The sequence below is a fragment of the Peromyscus eremicus genome, chromosome 3 (genome assembly GCF_949786415.1).
Source record: "Peromyscus eremicus chromosome 3, PerEre_H2_v1, whole genome shotgun sequence".
In the NCBI taxonomy this organism is placed as follows: domain Eukaryota; kingdom Metazoa; phylum Chordata; class Mammalia; order Rodentia; family Cricetidae; genus Peromyscus; species Peromyscus eremicus.
In genome coordinates, this window is record NC_081418.1 from 101,888,849 (window position 1) to 101,908,759 (window position 19,911).

Genomic DNA, 19,911 nt, shown 5'->3' on the forward strand with positions numbered 1-19,911 from the left:
TTTGAGCTGGAACTTCCCACAGCCTGTTTCAAAAGAAGTTACTCAGGACTCTCTGCTATGGTGGCCTGCCCCTCCCCTTGCAAAACCCCTGTACGATATTCCTGAGCTGGAGGTGGGGATGCTTCCTAATGGGCCTGCAGCATCTGCTCTTCCTGGCTTACTCTTCTCTTCCTGGGACTTGACCTTACACAGAGAGTTTGATTTTCCAGCTACCTATGTAGAGGGTTTGACCTCAAATAGGGTTGAGTGTTTTGAAGCTTCTGTGACTCAGAGCTGAGAGATGCTGGCGACCTGCCATTTGAGAAGATGTTATTTTGGAGCCACACTCACTTGAAATAGAGTTCTTGCTATAGGAGAGGAGAAAGGGGCAGGACCAGGCTACAGGGCCATAGACTCTGCTTTTCCTTAGGTGATTTTCTGGAATAAATGTTCATTTGCAGAATGCTTTTAGGAGATTTCCAAGACATGAAAGGGTTACTCTTAGGTAATTATCATGGTTACAGATGTGTCATCTGCTTAGACCTTGGAGCCTCTGGGTTTTATCTCAAGGGTGGAGGGTGTTTAAGGGTGGTGTCACAAAATGGCTATGAAAAGACCAGTCAGTGGCTGCCACTGGGTGAACTGGAGAAGACAAAGCTGGGAACACCTGAGATGGAGTGACTGTTGGGAACTCGAGAGTGGAGCAGTTCAACAGAGAACTAAGACTTAGCCATTGCTGTCCGTGGATGGGTGGCGGGCAGGTTAGTGTGACCTGGAAGATGTCTGTCTGAGAGGCAGGTGTGCAGGTGAAGCCTAGCCAGAGCTTTGCACAGTGGTTACCATGCAGATTTGATGCTGAATGACTCACAAGCTCTGGGTGATACCCACACTGTCGTCTCTCAGTCAGACTCTGGGGCATTTTGATGGGCAGCTGGTAAATGGGCTATAGTTAAACTATCATCATGCTACTGAATTCTGTCCTAGAAGGCAGAGAGTGTGTCTGGTTCATCGTTGCATTTTGTGGACTTGGAATCATGGTTGACTGGTCCTAGATGCTTGATGGTTGATTTAGTTGGAGGAACTTAATGGCTGTTGAGAGGAAGCACAGAAAAAGGAAGCGACATGGTTGAAGAAGATTTGCACTGAGGCGTAGCACCCGTGGAGGAGTGCCATGAACCTGTCCTGAACCAGAAAAGAGATTTGAGCAGAAAAGTTGATTAGGAGTCATAAGGAGACAAAGAGTAAAAGAATGGAGGTGGCAGACAGGGTTATTCTGGGGAAGTATATGGAGGAAAATGAGAACACTGTGGGCCAGAACTCATGTCCCTAAGATTGCCTGTGCTGGGCAGCTCGTATCACTGTATGTCAGTCACATGAACACCTTTCATAGCTGCCGAACCTTTTGAGAGCAAGAGGCTCACAACCGTTTCTCTTACAGGTTAAGGAACTCTTTTCATCCTTAGGAGTGGACTACAACATCCTGGAACTTGATCAAGTTGGTGAGTAGCTGTCAGTAATGCTGCTATTTGTAGTAAGTGCCAACATGACTGTTCCACTTTGTTCAACTCACTGTATTTCCATGTCTGTCTGTCAAATGAGCTTTTGTTTGTGTTCAAGCACACCGAAGATGAACCTTCATATGACAAACAATTTGATAAAGATTTTCCATATTTGAGGACAGGAAATGGGAAGTGCTGTGGGCTGCTAACTTTAAAGTGTTTGAGGCATTGGATACTTGCCTGCCAGCATTCTACAAAATCGATTAAACTGTCATAACAAAAGGAATCCGCTCCATTTCCTGGTTGATTACCCATGGGGAAGAGCATGTTAAATTTTCAGCTTAGTTTTGAATCTTTGTCTTCCGTGGCCATGGCAGTCACTGAACACTTCACATCTGCTATTCTTTGCAGGAATTTGGGATGAGATAGTGACCAGAAAAGACCTTCAACTTTGCCTTCATGGCACTGGCTTTTCACCAAGTTGCCTTAAGAAGCAAGGTGCTCTTGTTTCTTACCAATAAGTGCCAAGTCCCAAGTATCATGGCCCCGTTGCATCTTCCAAGAAGAAGGGTGGATTGCAGACCATACTTACAAAAACTTTTAAATGTAATCATAGGAAGCATTTTCTTGTTAGTTATTATAACAGGTTTCACTTGAGTTTTGCTCTCTTAAAGGATACTTGTCCCTTGTTTGTGGCAGAGCTATTATGTATGCAAAAGCTAACCCAAATGTTTTGTCCTAACAGCAATCCATAGGTAGGCCTTTGCGTTTAAGGTGTCCTCTGAAGGTGTAGCTGCTTTCTCATCTTGAGTCATTATTTCCTGAAGTCATGGAGCACATTGGCCTGTCACGGATGTGAACTTGTAAGCAACGAGCAACGAGCAGTGAGCATCGTAAGACTTGAGCTCTGCAAGGGGATCCTTTATAGTGTCTTCATATACTGTTTCATTCTTCAGATGATGGGGCCAGTGTTCAGGAAGTGCTGACAGAAATCAGTAACCAGAAAACAGTGCCCAATATTTTTGTGAATAAAGTGCACGTGGGCGGATGTGAGCGAACTTTCCAGGTAATGATCGTCATCACTCATGGTCCTCAACACTGTTTGTTCGCATTGTAATTTATCAGTGTCAAAGGGGAGTACCAGTGGAAAATCACAGAGGCCAGTCACCAGGTGACCCTGAAGACTGCCAGGGAAGTGAGCTTTCCCACCAACTAAACCTGAGAAGTTACACAGTGCTGACCCAGGCACAGGAGGGCCATTCTTAGCCTGAAGTCAGAGTGGCTGTGACCATTATAGGACTGGGTCCATCACCACTCCCCCTTGTGTGTGTATGTGAGGAGGGAGCATCATGAGGCTCATGAGGGGTTCACAGTGGCTCCGGAGCAGCTCATGACTCAAGAGGTGGCTCATGAGGTCCCATCCCTTCCTAGAGATAGATAAGCTGTTAATTCCCATGAAGACAGACCCTTCTTCAGTAGTGCAGCTGACAGCAAGTCCACACTCCCCTAAGCAGCCCAGTTAAAACTCATGAGTTCACTAAGCCACACCTGGAATCATATCTTTGTTTTGCCCTATCTGTGGTAAACAGATTTGTTCACGTAGCCCCAGGAAGAGCGACAGGTAGGTCACTGGGGCCAGGACAAGTCTCTTCCTCCTGATAGGGGGTGAAACATGCTGTTCTCCAACAAGAGTTGGTCAACACAAACACTGTTTTCCAGCGAGTTAGAACCCCTGTCAGGGCTGCCAATACTGGGTACAAAGCATGGGGCTTTAACTTCTTGATTCTTAGAATGTGGCCATTGGGAAAGAAACATTGAGAGGTGTGTGATAAAGGAAGCCACCCAGCACAGCTGTGGAATGAAGGGTCAGTTTGTGAGAGATCATGAAGACAGCTGTTGATGCATAAAATCCAGGTTTCAAATGAAGACCAGTCCAGAGGACAAGGACTGGAAAAGTGACACTTGATCATTTATCTGTGGAAAGTGGCCTCATTTGACATGATAACTGTCAGAATGTCTAGGTCACAGTGGACATATATGTATGTTGGCATAAGTTGTGCTCTACTTAGATCTAGGTAGATTTACAATCTCAACACAAATGTTTTGACCCATCATTCCTGAGGTTTTTCTTCACTTTTATTTTTTATTTTTGGTGCCAGGAACCAGACGTGGGGCCTTGTGTTCCATTACTAAGCTAAATCCCCAGCATTGAGTATTTTTTTAAAAACATTTTTCATTTTTAAGTTTGTGTGTGTGTGGAGTGGAGTATGCTTGTGTGAGCACATGCACAGATGTCTGCAGGGGACAGAAATGTCAGATCCCCTGGAACTTCAGTTTCCAGCAGTTGCTTGCCAACCATCTTGGTTCCTAGGAACTGGACCCAGTTTCTCTGTTAGAACAATATGTGCTCTTGACTGATGAACTGTCTTTCCAGCTCCAGATTTGTTTAGACAAAGAATCCATGCTGGTTGAAAATGGAGTCATGTGCTATTCTGTCTCCTTTGGTAATCTGTAGGCACATAAGAACGGTTTACTGCAGAAGCTCCTTCAGGAAGACTCGGCTCATGATTATGACCTCATCGTCATTGGCGGGGGCTCTGGCGGCCTCTCTTGTGCAAAGGTGTGAACACAAGTGAACCATCAATGACTTTTCTGAAAGTTAACTGTAATCTTGCAATCTAGGCTTTTATAATAACTGGTTCGATTGGGGGTGGAGGAGTATCTGGCAAATTCAGACTGTTCACTTAAGGGAGAGAAAAATGGGAGTGAGAAGGTGGCAAGACACTTTTTATGTGGTTGTTTTTGTAGGAAGCTGCCAACTTGGGAAAGAAGGTCATGGTGCTAGACTTTGTGGTCCCATCGCCTCAGGGCTCATCCTGGGGTAAGCTGTAGTTCCTGCTTGGCCTTTTAAATTTATCTATCTATCTATCTATCTATCTATCTATCTATCTATCTATCTATCTATCTGTTTAATGTGCATTGGTGTTTTGCCTTCATGTATGTCTGTGTGAGGGTATCAGATCCCCTGGAACTATAGTTACAGACAGTTATGAGTTGTCATGTAGGTGCTGGGAATTGAACTTGGGTCCTTTGGAAGAACAGCCAGTGCTCTTAACTGTTGAGCTATCTCTCCAGCCCTTGTCCTATGCTTTTACAGGCAGCTTCTTTCCTGTAATCTCATGTAACCCTGCCTGGTCTCAGGAGGGTGAGCCGTCCAACAGTGTAGACTCTGCAAAGGAACATGCTAACAGTTCAGCTTTACAAAAAGGAAGGCGGTTCCGTGGCCCAGCACCCACACTTCTGCCATAGATTTTTTTGGCATACATGCACTGGTACTTTTACATGTTGCAGGCACAGTGCATATGCTGTGTCCTGCTCACTCTCTGTTTCTGCCTTAGTCTCACAGCTGGGCTTAATGGCTGTATAGTGGCTGCTATTGTCATTGTCCATCATCATTACTCTTTGGTTGCATGGTACATGGTCCTGGCCATATACCTCTGCTGTGTGCTGCAGGGCACAGTGCTCACCTTGCCGTGTGGGGTTTTTTCCTCCTTCTCAATAAAATAGAACATACAGATTTTGTGCAGAATATTCATGTATGTTTCATTGCATTCTTTTGTCTCTGCTCTGCTCTGGCCTAGAACCCTGACCACTGGTTGTCTCCGTTTTTCTGGTTTTAGGTTGGGCTTTGTCAGTTTGGAGCAGGGGACAGGGAAGGGAAGCTAGGGTCCTGACACTCTTGGCCTCATCGTCGGGAAGGCCACACATGGTTGATACCACTGTCCTGGGACTCACTCTGGCTCCTTGCCCCTTCTCGTGGCCACTGCTATTGCTAGCTTTGGGTACTGCTCTGACCTTTGTTACTCTCCTGTCCCAACTGTGTCCTCATTGCTCTATGGACTCTATTCTGTACCCAGCCTGACTGTGCTGTCTCGTAAACGTAGGGAAAGTATGGGGAAAAAAAAAAACCCCAAAAACAAAAACACTGTTTGAAATTCAAGCTAATTCAAAGGCTTTAGCCTAGAATTCCCAGGCTACAGCAGCACACCTTGCTTGTTCTTTGACTTGTCTGGGTGTACCCTTGACCTTTCCCTCCTGCCTCTTCCCTGTTTCTCTCCTCCCCCATCTAGAAAAGATCCTGCTAATCTGTGGACTGGAAGAGATTGCAGCTGGAGAGAATTCCTTACTTGGGTCCTGCCAAGGGGTACACTGGCCTGGCCTGTTTTGTGTGGGGCACATGAGGCACACAGGCCTGGCCTGTTTTATGTAGGTCACATGCAGAGTAGATGTCACCAGGCAGCTTTTGCGGACTGACAGTTGGCTCAGAGGAGTGAGGGTTAGAGAGGCTAGAAGCTGTCGTTCCAAGAGTGCAGTGCTTATCTCATTAGCCAAGGCAGCTCTCATCCCTTGAGCACCAGACAAGTGCGTTCTGTCTCCAGAGCTCTTCATGTAGACTTATATTTTCACTCATTATTGGGTCTTCTCCACAGATTGCAAGTTAGATAGTTGACTTAACCATTTGTGCCTCGTTTGGAGGATGACAGTTGTCCCTGCCACCGCCAGAGCTTATCTTCTTACATATTTTAATAACCCCACATTGATGTGAGAAACATCATACAAGCACGCTTGTTACACGGGGAATGTTGACATGTCGCTTTCTTTTCAGGCCTGGGCGGCACCTGTGTCAATGTGGGCTGTATTCCTAAGAAGCTGATGCACCAGGCAGCCCTCCTGGGGCAGGCCTTGCAGGACTCGAGGAAATTTGGCTGGGAGTATAACCAGCAGGGTGAGTGGGGGTTGGAAAACCTAGACAGGCTGAGTCCATGACTCTGCAGTTGGTTCTGACAGTCACGCAGTAAGCATTCCTTAGGTGTGACCACTCTGCCCTTCAGTTGCAGAGGCCACAATGCCAGCTGCTATCCTGGGACTTAGACCTAGAGACAAAACTTGAACAAGTCCAGCAGAAGGTGAAAGGCAGTGATGGCCATTTTCATTTTTTCCAGTGTGAAAAAAAAAATAGAATGAAAGTTTGTTGTAGCGGTATGGTGTTGAGTCTGTGTTAAGCATCTTGGCTGAGTCCCATTCCTGTTTGCTGTTGGGACTCGGCCTTGCGAGGTAATGATAGCAGATCCTGCCCGGAAGTAACAGCATCTCTGCAGAGCACGTGAGGGGTACCTGGCGTACCCTGCAGCATCAGAGGAGCACCAAGAAAAGCTTTGAGGATGAAATAACCCTTGACCCATGTTATGTTAGCCAACCCCCGCTTTTGACAGGTCTTGCTCACTATGTTCCCCAGGTGGGATTTGAACTCGTAGGCTCAAGTGATCCTCTTACCTCTACCTCCTGAGTAGCTGGGATGACAGGCATGCATCACCATGCCCAGTTCAAGCTGCATCTTGGAAGTCACAGGTTGGCCAGAAGTGCAGATGTGAGAAAATATGGTCTCTGAGGGGCAGAGTGAAGATGGTGGACGAGGTGACCTCAGACAGCCAAGCAGTTAGCTTTACCTGAGAGGTAAGGGGGGGTTGAGCTCAGGCGGGAGAGAGGCCCAGGCCGCAGCTTGAAGTCCAGATCCCCCCTGACGCACTAAGGAACTTAGAAAGGGGAAGAGAAGGGAGAGATGAGGCAAGAAATGCTACAGGCCTGAGCAAAGATGCCGAGCTGAGAGTGGGAGGTGGATTTAGGGAAGCTGGTGATGCAGATGTGATTGGCTGTGGTGGCCAGCTAGACACAGACGTAGTCTTCATGGTGGCCCTGTCGGAAGATCTTGTGGAGGTTTTCAAAACCATGAATGAGTCGGCTCTCTCCAGAGACCTTGATGCCAATGTGGGTAGTGCCAGTATTACAGGCGACTGATAGCCATAGACCCAGTAGATTCCCTGAGGTGGAGGAGAGAGGCAGGCATTAGGTTGTACACTGGGTGTGGGCCGTGAGTAGTAGTTCAGTTAGTAGCTGGGATCAGTTGAGTAGTAGTTCAGTTAGTAGCTGGGATCAGTTGAGTAGTAGTTCAGTTAGTAGCTGGGATCAGTTGAATAGTAGTTCAGTTAGTAGCTGGGATCAGTTGAATAGTAGTTCAGTTAGTAGCTGGGATCAGTTGAGTAGCTGGATGTGGTAGCTGAGACTAGACCCATTTCACCAGGTGACTCAGTGGAGAGTATTAATTTAGGACCCGCTGGTTGTAGATGGAATCAAGTCTCTCTTTGCAGGTTGGTTTCTGGGTGGGATTTCTGTATTTAAGAATACTCCTCCACTGAAAACATCTGCAGAATGTCCTAGAAGGTTGCTCTCCGGAGAAGGGTCTCCTGGAGAGAGAGCTGAGCAAGAGCTGTGATGCAGAGTCACAGCATATGGTGATAAAGTGGGGACAGGGGATGTACATAGATTGACAAGACTAGGAAACAGGAGGCTGGGATAGTTTAAGACTTGAGAAAAGTTGAGACTGACGTAACTATAATACTAAGTGAATCTAAACTAAAAAAGTGCATCCCATAGGGGTGACCCACGTGACAAGCATGAGTGTCTTAAAGGAGTATGTGTTGCTTCTGAGGGCTCACAGTAGGTAACAAGAGGGGCCTGACCAGAAGTACAGTGGTGACCCAAAGGCATTTATGAAAACCTCATACCTGCTGTGCTTAAATTAAACTCTGATAGTAAGGCTAACATTGAAACTTTTCAGATGAGGAGTGGAAAGCAAAGATTTATTGAAGAGCTTGATTCTGTGTTAAATATGAGTTGGAGCTGCCCAGTGTATGGCCACAGTGCCCCAGAGCCACCTAGTACATGGTAACAGTGCCCCAGAGCCACCTAGTACATGGTCACAGTGCCCCAGAGTCATCTAGTGCATGGTCACAGTGCCCCAGAGCCATCTAGTGCATAGTCACAGTGCCCCAGAGTCACCTAGTGCATAGTCACAGTGCCCCAGAGTCACCTAGTGCATAGTCACAGTGCCCCAGAGTCACCTAGTGCTTGGCTACAGTGCCTCAGAGCCACCCCATGCATGACTGTAGTACCCTTGGCCACTGCACAGGGAATATGGACAGGACAGAAAGGACATCTACTTGTAAAGGGTTAATGGGGGAAAGGTCTAACTTTATGATATGATATATCTAGAACATATAAAAGATTGAGCTTAGCAATATTAGAATTAATTAGTTCAGTTAGTGTGAAAATCACATTTCTTACTTGCCAGCCATAACAAGCTAAAAATATAGTGAAAAATGACAAAAATGATGAGATGCCTTGGAGCAAAGCTAACGGTGTACATGGGAAGACTGTTAGTGCACACCAAAAAGTACTGTGAATTAGAGGGGTTGTGTCAATATTATGAAGAGGCCACATCTCAAGATTAGCTCATGACTATGCAGACCCAGCACAATCTGAGACTTTATTTCCCCCCTTCAAAGCTCAAAAGTGATCATTTTAAAGTTTATATTGAAAAATAAACCTGTGAGACTAGCTGAGCTTTTTCTGAAGAGAGGGTGACTTTTTGCATCCAATTTAACAGTGAAGGAATAGACACAGGGTGGAACACAGCCAGGCCCTAGATTTGGCCGGTCTCCTAGGAAAGCTCAGGGGATCTAGGACTTGGTTATTTGCAGGATATGCAGGCTGATGTACAGCTATGTTTGAAACTCTTACCTTTTACAGAAAAGGTTGTTTGGCTTGTGAAGAGAGTGGACAGGACCCCTGCAGTCAAAGTTCCCCAGAGGGTTGGAATGAAAGGTCTTCTAGGGCTGGAGTTTGCAAAAATGTGCCACTGTGGAGAACATTGCTTCATGAGGGTATGCAGTAACGAAAGTGACCTTTCCAGGCTGCAAACCCCTAGAGCTCTCCTTTTACCCTGGTGCTATGGAAGGCCGATGTCCACACTGACTGTGCTGGGGGCTGGGGAGGGGCTTTCTAATAGAGAGAGAGAGATGCGACCCCACCCCTCAGTTGCTGGTGTGTTTTCTGGACTCTCATCCAGTTATGACCAGATTGCCCAGACAGGCCCTTGTGTCTTCTGAATGTGGAGTTACACAGAGGTGGGTGTGAACCTCCATATCTAGTACCTGTAGAAAAGATGCATTCCTACCTAGAAGAGGTGGGGTAGACGAAAGGCCCAGCAGTTGAATCCTAGCCTCATGCCAGAGAGAACTGGTCAATAATGTGAGGCAACTCTGAGTTCAAGTCTCAATTATTATAAAGAAGTATAAAGACCTGGTAGAGGACTTGCCTAGTGTGCACGAGGCCCCGGGTTCCATTCCCAACACTGAGAAAACAAACAAACAAACAAACAAACAAACAAACAAACAAACAAAGATACTATCATGAAAGCATCTCACAGGGAGCCAAATGGGAGTGGAAGTGGGCAAGGCCAGCCAGGTGAGAGGACTGTGGTCACTGACTGTCACTGTCTGCTGGCTGGACTCCCCTGGCTCTCTACCTAGATCCTGGTGTTCAGCAGGGTGTGGATTCAGACAGGAAGGAGCAGCAGCAGATGGCGCCCTCTAGTGTTACAGTTCTTGAGCTTAACAGGAAGGGATGGGTATCTTGGCAGGCTTAGGAGCAGGATGGGTGTTGCAGCTTGCTGGCTGTTACAGCTCACAGCTCCACAGGCATCTGACTCTTCAGGAGTCATTGCCACCTCTGCCCCTTGGTCAAGAGCTCTGGTGGTTTCCATAGCCCTAACCTTGGCCTCTAGTTGTCTGTTGCATGCAGAGCAGCCCTGACTCCTTTGCTGCCAAGGCCTTGTTAGGAACATGGCTCCCCCTTTCCCGTTGCCTGGCCTGCTGGCTGCTCTCCACAGCTCCACCTCTGCTGCAGCTGTTACGGCGGTGGCTGCTCCACAGTCTGTTGTCCCTGCTGTTGTTTTCAGCTCAGCCTGCTCTACTAAAAATAAGCAAGGACGACACCTTGGGATAAGTGTTTTCCTTGGCCTGATATTGCAACCCTAGGGGATGCAGCGGAGGAGTCTTTTTGTAGATGATTCACTGCATGAGGGGATGTCTTAGTTAGGGTTTCTATTGCTGTGAAGAGACTCCATGACCACAGCAACTCTTACAAAGGAAAACATTTATTTGGGGTGGCGTGTGTACAGTTCAGAAGTTTAGTCCATTATCGTCATGGTGGGAAGTAAGGCAGTATGCAGGCAGACATGGTGCTGGAGAAGGAGCTGAGAGTTCTTACATCTTGATATGTTGTAGACTCCAGGAAGTGAACTGAGAAACTGGGTGTGGCTTGAGCATGTATGAGACCTCAAAGCCTGCCTCCACAGTGACATACTTCCTTCAACAAGGCCATACCTACTCCAACAAAGCCACACTTCCTAATAGTGCCACTCCCTTTGGGGGCCATTTTCTTTCAAACCACCACAGGGGAGCAGTCTTTATGTCCAGAGGAAGGGCATTGCCACCACAAAGACAAACTTTTCATGCAAAGGAAGGTTTCTGTTTGCATCAGTCATAGTCACGTTATTGACCCCTTTAGCACCAGGCACAGCAGTCTCTGCTGGGTCACCAGACGAAGAACTCCCACTCTGGCCTGGGAAAGTGGCTACAGAGTCATCAAGTGTTCACCAAGGCTTGTGACAACAGAAAGTCCAGTGCAAACTGAGTCAGCTTGACGGGGCTGTGCCTCAGGAGCGGGAGCAAGCGGCTGTGATGGGTGTGCAGTTTCTTCAGGGTGTCTGTAGAGTTCTGAACGGGTGGTGGCGGCATGACAGTAGTCCCACTGGCTGTTCGTCCTCTTCTTTAAGGCAGCCAGGGCTCAACCGCTGCTAAGGAGGGAATCAGATCACTCATCTCCAGACCTCCTTGTTTATCTATAGGAAAGTGGACAACGGAAACAAAGCTTGTATCGTGAACTTCTTACACTGTGATTTTAACAATGTTGTACAATGGTCCACACCTGCCTGTGCCTGTGCCCCAGGGCGAGGTGGGTTTCCTTGTCTGTCTCAACCCAAGAACTTCTTCCCACCCAATGGGATGAGGGAAGCAGGCTCCATGGTGTAAGAAGGGTTTCTGGGAGATGCTTCCTGACAGAGTGGCTCTCCCTTGCATGCTGGGCATTGCCATGTGGGGTGTGCACTTCTCCGTGGCTTTTTCCCTTTTTCTCAGAACTCTGCATCTTCTCCCACACTTAGTAATGTAAAGCAGGAAGAAGGAAGCATAGCAGGCGCAGGAAAGATTTAAGCTATACCATGTTCTTGCTCTTTAAATCAATGGTGTGGCTCATGTGTGGTCACATGTAATCTGTCTGTGTGTGGTGGTGCACACATAATTCCAGGAGGCAGGAGCATCACAAGGCCAGCCTGGGCTGCAGAAAAGCACCCTGTTTCAAAAATGAAAGAAACATCAGCACCAAACCTCACTGTGTACTTTGCCCTGGTTATTTTCAGTGAGACACAACTGGGAGGCCATGACAGAAGCGATCCAGAACCACATCAGCTCCTTGAACTGGAGCTATAGGCTGACCCTTCGCGAGAAAGGTGTGGCCTATGTCAACTCCTATGGGGAGTTTGTCGAGCTGCATAAAATAAAGGTACTGCCTGGATTCGCCAGGTTTTTTGTCTTCCATTACTATCTACTTGGCCTTGCTCGGAAAGTAAAATTCCATGTTGCACATTAAGGACTGCAGCTGGCCTGTCACACACACATGTGGCCTCACATACGTGCTTTTCACACCACTGCTTGTTGATTATATGTCAAGATAAACTGTAGCACGTGCATTTTAAAGAACATTTAAAGATATTGTTTGCCTTTCATCTCATTGTTATTCAAAATATTTAAACAGCTTGAAGTACAAAAGACTAAAAGTAAATATTTCAGCAGTGGGGAGCTTTTAGAAAATGAAAACGTAATCTGCAGTCTGCAATGTCCAATAGAGGTGACTTTACATGGTTCCATATGTGATATTTATATACTGTCAGATCTCTGTAAAGAAATGAGGTCATTTGGATGAGCACAGAAATTTTAAATTGGAGTTAGGAAAAAACATCAGCCATTGCCCTCTGTGGATCCCTGTGCGATCAGCATCACCCTTGACATCTGGACAGTTTTGTATTTTCTTTGCAAACACAGCATGAGATAATCTTGACAAGATCTTAGGTTCTTTTGTAGTCAGTTGTTAGACCAGTAGAGACGGGTGCGGGCTGGTTAACTTGAAGTTGCCCCTTCAGACCTTCCAAACTCTGTAGCAGCATGAGGGAGTTTGTTTCTCCGACTGTCCAAGGCCTGGCAGATGGTCCTGTTGCCCTGCCCCACCTAGCCTCCTCTGGGGACGTCCTCTCCCCCACGGCTCAAGCTCAGAGCCTCTCCCCTCGCACCCTCACTTGTCTGCTTCACAACTGTCCTAAGGAGCCACTGACTCGAGGTGTCGCCTTCCCCCTGGTTGTGTCATCCACTTGTTTAAATGCCATCGTTGGCATTGGAATTTCTTACCTGGAAATGTGTTTTGAATTATTCATGCAATCACAAATAACCAGTAACTCTTGCTGGCTCTCCTTAGCTGAAGATCTGTGGCATGGTATGTGAGGGCTTTCATTTTTAGCTCCAACCTTCCTTCCAGGCTTACACTTCTAGGTCATTCAGGGCAGGGATGCAAGGAGGAACGGAGGCAGGAACCATGGAAGAAAGCTGCTTACTGGCTTGCTCCCGGCTCGTGGTCAGCTGGCTTTCTTATACAGCCTGCCCAGGATGGTACTGCCTTCCCACATCAGTCATCAGACAAGAAAACTCAGCGTGGACTTACTCACACCAGTCTGATAGAGGCAATTCCTCAGTACTCTTCTTGTCTCCAGGCCTTCTGTGAAGCCCTCCTAAACTGGCTTTGTAGTCTGCCACCCCTGCCCCAGAGTGAGGCTGTGGCCACTGTGCTGTGTCGACTTGAGCCGTCTGTGTGGGGCCGGTCACATGGCACTGCTGGCTTCTGCATCCCCGTCACTCCTGTTGAATGAGAGGCTGCGAGGGTGGTGATGGGATTGCTAAGATTGATTTTCCTTTATTTCAAGGCTACCAATAAGAAAGGACAGGAAACGTTTTACACTGCTTCCAAGTTTGTCATAGCAACAGGTGAAAGGCCACGGTACTTGGGAATCCAAGGAGATAAGGAATACTGTATTACAAGGTAAGAGTAAAGAGACCATTTCAACCTTACTGTATTGTGTGCATTAATGTTCCCATTTTATATGCTCCTTGTCTTACTTCACAAAGGATTTGAGTTCATGACAAGTATACACAGCACAGGAAGCTTCAGTTAACATAATAAAGCAGAGATGTAAGGTCAGGCAGGTAGCAGGGTCACTGCTAGAACCCACGCAGAAGCCATGCTGTTTCTAGGTAACTGCCGGAAGAGGCCAAAGCAAAGACTGACTAGCTGCGAGGTTGCATGGCCCAGGGTAGATGAGCTAGCTGGTCTGGGGCAGCACTGCTCTTCCTATACTGCAGACCCACTCCAGTGTTCCCCAGCTGTCAATAAGAGACCGTGACACAGCAGGGCCTTCAGACTGTGGAGCAGATGTGCGTTGAGAAAATACATTTTCATCACACTGTTGTTTGGTTAGACATACATCCACACACACTGGACATAACCATACACACTAGGCATACCTCATCCACTGTACACGTCCATACAGACTGCACACACCAAGCACCACACATATCACACACATCTCATACACTGTACACATCTGCACACACCACACATACCATACTTACTACACATATCTTATACACAGTATATACTACACATACCACACATTATACATATCTCATAAACCTTACACATCCATGCATTCCACACACCACACATACATATATCTCATACACTCTATACATCAGCTCATACCACATACCACACATACCATACACACGATACACACTTACACATATACACTGTACACATCCATACACACCACATACCACACTTATCAACACACCACATATACCATATGTACTACACATATCTTATACACTATACATATCCACACATACCACTCACCATACATACTACATGTACTGCCCATCTCATACATCATGCACATTTGCACATACCCTATACTACACATATCTCATACACCACATACCATATACTATGCATTTCTCAAATACCATGTACATTCACACACACACACAGACACACACACCACATACCTCATATACCGTACACATAACATACAGTGCCCCTGCAAAACAAAATATTTTCCTTTCTATTTTATTATTATTATTATTTTATTTATTTATTTAGTTTTTTTGAGACAGGGTTTCTCTCTATAACAGCCTTAGCTGTCCTGGAACTCACTTTGTAGACCAGACTGGCCTTGAACTCATAGAGAACCACCTGCCTCTGCCTCCTGAGTGCTGGGATTAAAGGCGTGTGTCATCACACCTGGCCCTATTTTATTTTTTTAATTAATTTACTTAACCACTACGTTAATTCATTTAACCACTGAGCCATCTCTCCAGGCCCTCTGTTTCATTTTTTCAGTAATTAGCTTGTCATCTCACTTGATTTTGAATGTACTGACCCATGTCTTCTCCACATCCTTTCAAATAGACCTCACTAGAAGCTTCTAGAAACTGTTGTGTTCTTTTGGTGTCTCCACTTAGGCACTGAATCGCCTTTCCAATAACAGATCAGCACACACGAAACCCGTTTTGTAATTTCCACCTGCACTCTGTTTCTCTTGTCTCTTTCAGTGACGACCTTTTCTCCCTGCGGTACTGCCCTGGCCGCACGTTAGTTGTAGGCGCCTCGTATGTTGGTCTGGAGTGTGCAGGGTTTCTGGCTGGCTTGGGATTAGACGTGACAGTTATGGTACGCTCTGTCCTTCTTCGTGGCTTTGATCAAGAAATGGCAGAGAAAGTGGGATCCTACCTGGAACAACACGGCGTCAAGTTCCAAAGGAAATTTACCCCTGTTTCGGCAAGTCTGGGCAGCTTGAACCCTTTTGCTGTCTTTTTTATCTTTTAAAAATTTTGCCCTTTTTCATTTCATCAAATAAATTAATCTGCATGCACTCACACAGTGCTGCAGGTGACTTGTTTACCCCAGGTCTGCATGTACTCACAGTGCTGAAGGTGACATGTTTACCCCAGGTCTGCATGCCCTCACACAGTGCTGAAGGTGACATGTTTACCCCAGGTCTGCATGCACTCACAGTGCTGAAGGTGACATGTTTACCCCAGGTCTGCATGCACTCACAGTGCTGAAGGTGACATGTTTACCCCAGGTCTGCATGCACTCACAGTGCTGAAGGTGACATGTTTACCCCAGGTCTGCATGCACTCACAGTGCTGAAGGTGACATGTTTACCCCAGGTCTGCATGCACTCACAGTGCTGAAGGTGACATGTTTACCCTAGGTCTGCAAACACACTCACCCGAGTCTCCCTTCTTTCCTTCTACATTTCAAGGTTGTGACATCTTCAGTCTCCTGTCTTCTCATCAGCTTTCATCCTCAGACAAAGCGGCCCTGCGTGCCTTTTGACTGGCTCCCTACGTTCCTTTTCCTCTAAAAACACCCTCTGCACACTACCTCTAGTTTGTTGCCTGTTTCACACCCGTTTTTCACTTCTTTAAAGCTGCTTTTCAGAAGCCCAGTGGTCACATCTGTGTCCACACATTACAGGCCTCTCTGCTGTGTATAGTGACACGTCTCCTCTGCCAAGCGCTTGCTGCTCTGGCTGATGCAGCCCCAGCCTGTGCCTTCCCGTCCAGTCTGCTCAGCCAGCAGACACTGGTGCCCATTTATTTTTGTCTGCATCTCTTCACCATCCTATATTTTTTATTAATGATCTTCTTGGGCCAGGAGCTTTAAATTCGATGTGAGTGCTCAGGGCACTCATCTCTCCTGAACCCCATGCTCATTCAGAAAAGCCTATGGACAGCCCTGCTTAAGTCCTCATGAGCACTTCAGATTTAACAAGATGACATTTAAGTACTGTATTTCCCACTTAGACCCCTGCTAATCTTTCTGACCTACCCAGTAAGTGGAACCACTTAATAAGCCAACACCTGGAAGCCCCACTCTGTTTCTTTTTTTTGGGGGGGGGTCTACAGTCTCAGTGAATCCTTGATTTAGTTCTAACTGCAAACTGTAGACCATGGGTGTTTTCTTTCTCTGCTTGTCCAGAGATCTCTAGTGTGCTCAAACACACGTGATCATCACCCAGCAAACACACGCACACACGAGCATCGTTTGGTTAGTTTGTTCTCTGCTGTGGTAGAGCCAGTACCTTGTGTGTCCTTACAGGTTCAACAAGTGGAGAAAGGCTCGCCTGGGAAACTGAAAGTTGTGGCTAAGTCCACTGAAGGACCGGAAACAGTTGAAGAAATGTACAACACGGTGAGCGTATGTGGTGAGCGTTCCTGTGAGGGAGCGGAAGCAAGGGGTTGGGAAATGACGCAAGGTTTAATGTTTCCAGTTCTTTGTAAGAAGAGGTGACAACTGTGAGCAGGGGCTGCCACCACACTCATGTTCAGTGATGTGTAGAAGTCTGTGGTGAAGTGTATACACGTGGGACTGTCCACAGAAAGCTCTGGAAGTCGACATCCAAATCCCATCAGTCTCTTTTTCTGGAGAATCAGATATTTCATACATAAGTTTACTTGGAAATTTTTCTGGTAAATATCAAATGTATTTTATAAACAAATAAATCAAGCTTTCCTTTTCAAAGACAAACAATTCCCCAATCTTGAACCAGTGTGAATGATCTGAGAGGCTGAAGCGCCAAAGGTTCTCTCAGTTACAGTTTTAGTAGAAACTGTACACTTGCTATGTACTCTTTATTTGTGTGCATTATATAAATATCTAAAAACTAAACATGAATGTACGGAGGAACAGACAAATTAAAATTACATAACCAAGCCAGAAGACCAACTTTCAACTGTTGAGGCTTTGATTAGGGTCACGTGGTGTGTACAGATGGTGGCTATTTGCTGTGTTTAGTGGTCCAGAAACATAGTGAATCAGTCCAAGTGCTGAGATCTTAGTGGCTCCAGCAGAGGTCACCCAGGCCTCTAGGAGATGGATTCATCCCTGAGTGCTTATGTGTTACATGGTCACAGGTGGTTTATTTGTGTGTGTGTGTTTAAATTGTCATTGTATATATTTTTCCAGTTTTAAATTAATATTTTCCCAGCTTGATCACATTTTCTAGTCCCTCCTCTCCTCACAGTCCCTCCCCCCAACAACCTCCCCTTTCCCCCTCTATCCACTCCTCCTTTCTCTTCAGAAAAGGGCAGGCCTCCTATGTTTGGCTTTTTTTTTTTTTTTTTTTTTTTTTGGTTTTTTGAGACAGGGTTTCTCTGTGTAGCTTTGCGCCTTTCCTGGGACTCACTTGGTAGCCCAGGCTGGCCTCGAACTCACAGAGATCTGCCTGGCTCTGCCTCCCGAGTGCTGGGATTAAAGGCGTGCGCCACCATTGCCCGGCAGCAGGCCTCCTATGGATATCAACTATCCATGGTATATCAAGTTGCAGTAAGACTAGGCACCTCCTCTCCTATTGAGGCTGAATGAGGCATCCAGAAGGAGAAAAGGGTCCCCAAAGCAGGTAACAGAGTCAGAGACAGTCCCTGCTCCCTCTGTTAGGAGTCTCACAAGAAGACAAAGCTGTACAACCTAACATGCAGAGGGCCTAGGTCAGCTCCATGCATGCTCTTTGGTTGGCGATTCAGTCTCTGTGAGCCCCCATGAGTCCAAGAGTTGATTCTGTGGGTTTTCTTGTGGTGTCCTTAGCCCCTCTTGCTCTCATAATCCTTCCTCCCCCCTTCTTCCACAGGGTTCCCCAAGGTCCACCTAATGTTTGGCTGTGGGTCTCTGCATCTGTTTCCATCAGTTGCTGGGTGAAGCCTCTCTGATGACAGTGGGGCTAGGCACCAATCTATGAGTATAGCAGAATATCATTAGGAATACCTGCATTGATTTTTGTCGTTGTTGTTGCCAGTCATGTTTGGTTCTACCCTAGGTCTCTGGGCTGTCCAGCCTCTGGGTCCTGGCCCTCCAGGCAGTGTCGGGGCTCCCTCTCACGGTATGGGTCTCAAGCTGAGCCAGTCATTGGTTGGTCACTCCACAATTTCTGTGCTGCCTTTACCCTAGCATATCTTATAGGCAGGTCAAATTATAGGTCAAAGGTTATGTGGCTTGGTTGTGGTCCCAATCCCTCCACTGGAAGACTTGCCTGCTCCCTATTTCCCATTGCTAGAAGTCTTAGCTAGGATCACCCTCATGGATTCCTGGGAGTTTTCTTTGCACTAGGTTTCTAACTCATCCCAGAGATGCCCTCTGATTCCAGTTGTCTGTCCCAGTACTGTTTCCCTCCATCCTCCCCCGACTTGATCCCTCCTGTTCCCATGCCAACCCCCCAATACAGATCTTTCCCCACATCCACCTGTGATGTCTATTCTATTTCCCCTTCACAGTGAAATTCATATGTCCCCCTTGAGCCTTCCTTGTCACTTAGCTTCTTTGGGTCTGTGGATTGTAGCATGAATATCCTTTACTTTATGGCTAATATCCACATATAAGTGAGTACATATCATGTTTGCCTTTCTGGATCTGGGTTACCTCATTCAGGATGATCTTTTCTAGTTCCACCCATTTGCTGGCAAATCTCATGATGTCATTGTTATTAACAGCTGAATAGTACTCCATTGTGTATATGTACCACATTTTCTTTATCCCTTCTTCCATTGGTGGACATCTGTCTAGGTTGTTTTCAGGTTCTGGCTATTATGAATAAAGCTGCTATGAACATAGTTGAGCAAGTACCCTTGTGGTATGGTGAAGTGTCCTTTGGGGATATGCCCAGGAGTAGTATAGCTGGGTCTTGAGGTAGGTTGATTCTCAGTTTTCTGAGAAACCACCATATTGATTTCCAAAGTGGCTGTACAAGTTTGCAATCCCACCAGCAATGGAGGAGTGTTCCCCTTGCTCCATATCATCACCAGCATGAACTGTCATTTGTGTTTTTGATCTTAGTTACTCTGAAAGGTGTAAGATGGAATCTCAGAATCATTTTGATTTGCATTTTCCTGATGGCTAAGGATGTTGTGTGGGGTTTGATGTGTGACTTAAGGTTTAGTAATGTTTCTTTTACAAATGTGGTTGTCCTTGTATTTGGGGCATAGATGTTAAGAATTGCAATGTCCTCTTGGTGGATTTTTCCTTTTGTTAGTATGACATGTCTTTCTTCATCTCTTTTGATTAATTTTGGTTTGAAGTCTATTTTGTTAGATAATAGAATGGCTACATCAGCTTGCTTCTTAGGTCCATTTGCTTGTAAAATCTTTTCCCAACCTTTTTTTTCTGAGGCAATGTCTGTCTTTGATTTTGAGGTGTGTTTCTTATATGCAGCAGAAGGATAGATCCTGTTTTTGTATCCATTATGTTAGTCTGTGTCTTTTTATTAAGGAATTGAGTTCATTGATATTGAGAGATATTAATGACCAATGAT

The 19,911-nt window shown here is 46.2% G+C and overlaps 1 protein-coding gene across 1 annotated transcript in view; it reads left to right on the forward strand.

The window, feature by feature from the left end:
- Positions 1 to 19,911, forward strand: part of Txnrd3 (thioredoxin reductase 3) — a 34,762-nt gene that overhangs the window by 5,018 nt on the left and 9,833 nt on the right. The window contains exons 2-10 of the mRNA XM_059258178.1: positions 1,418 to 1,478; positions 2,435 to 2,544; positions 3,994 to 4,098; positions 4,287 to 4,359; positions 6,145 to 6,264; positions 11,857 to 11,999; positions 13,468 to 13,583; positions 15,155 to 15,380; positions 16,710 to 16,802. Of these exons, the coding sequence (XP_059114161.1) occupies positions 1,418 to 1,478; positions 2,435 to 2,544; positions 3,994 to 4,098; positions 4,287 to 4,359; positions 6,145 to 6,264; positions 11,857 to 11,999; positions 13,468 to 13,583; positions 15,155 to 15,380; positions 16,710 to 16,802 (1,047 nt within the window). The remainder of the gene's footprint in view (positions 1 to 1,417; positions 1,479 to 2,434; positions 2,545 to 3,993; positions 4,099 to 4,286; positions 4,360 to 6,144; positions 6,265 to 11,856; positions 12,000 to 13,467; positions 13,584 to 15,154; positions 15,381 to 16,709; positions 16,803 to 19,911) is intronic.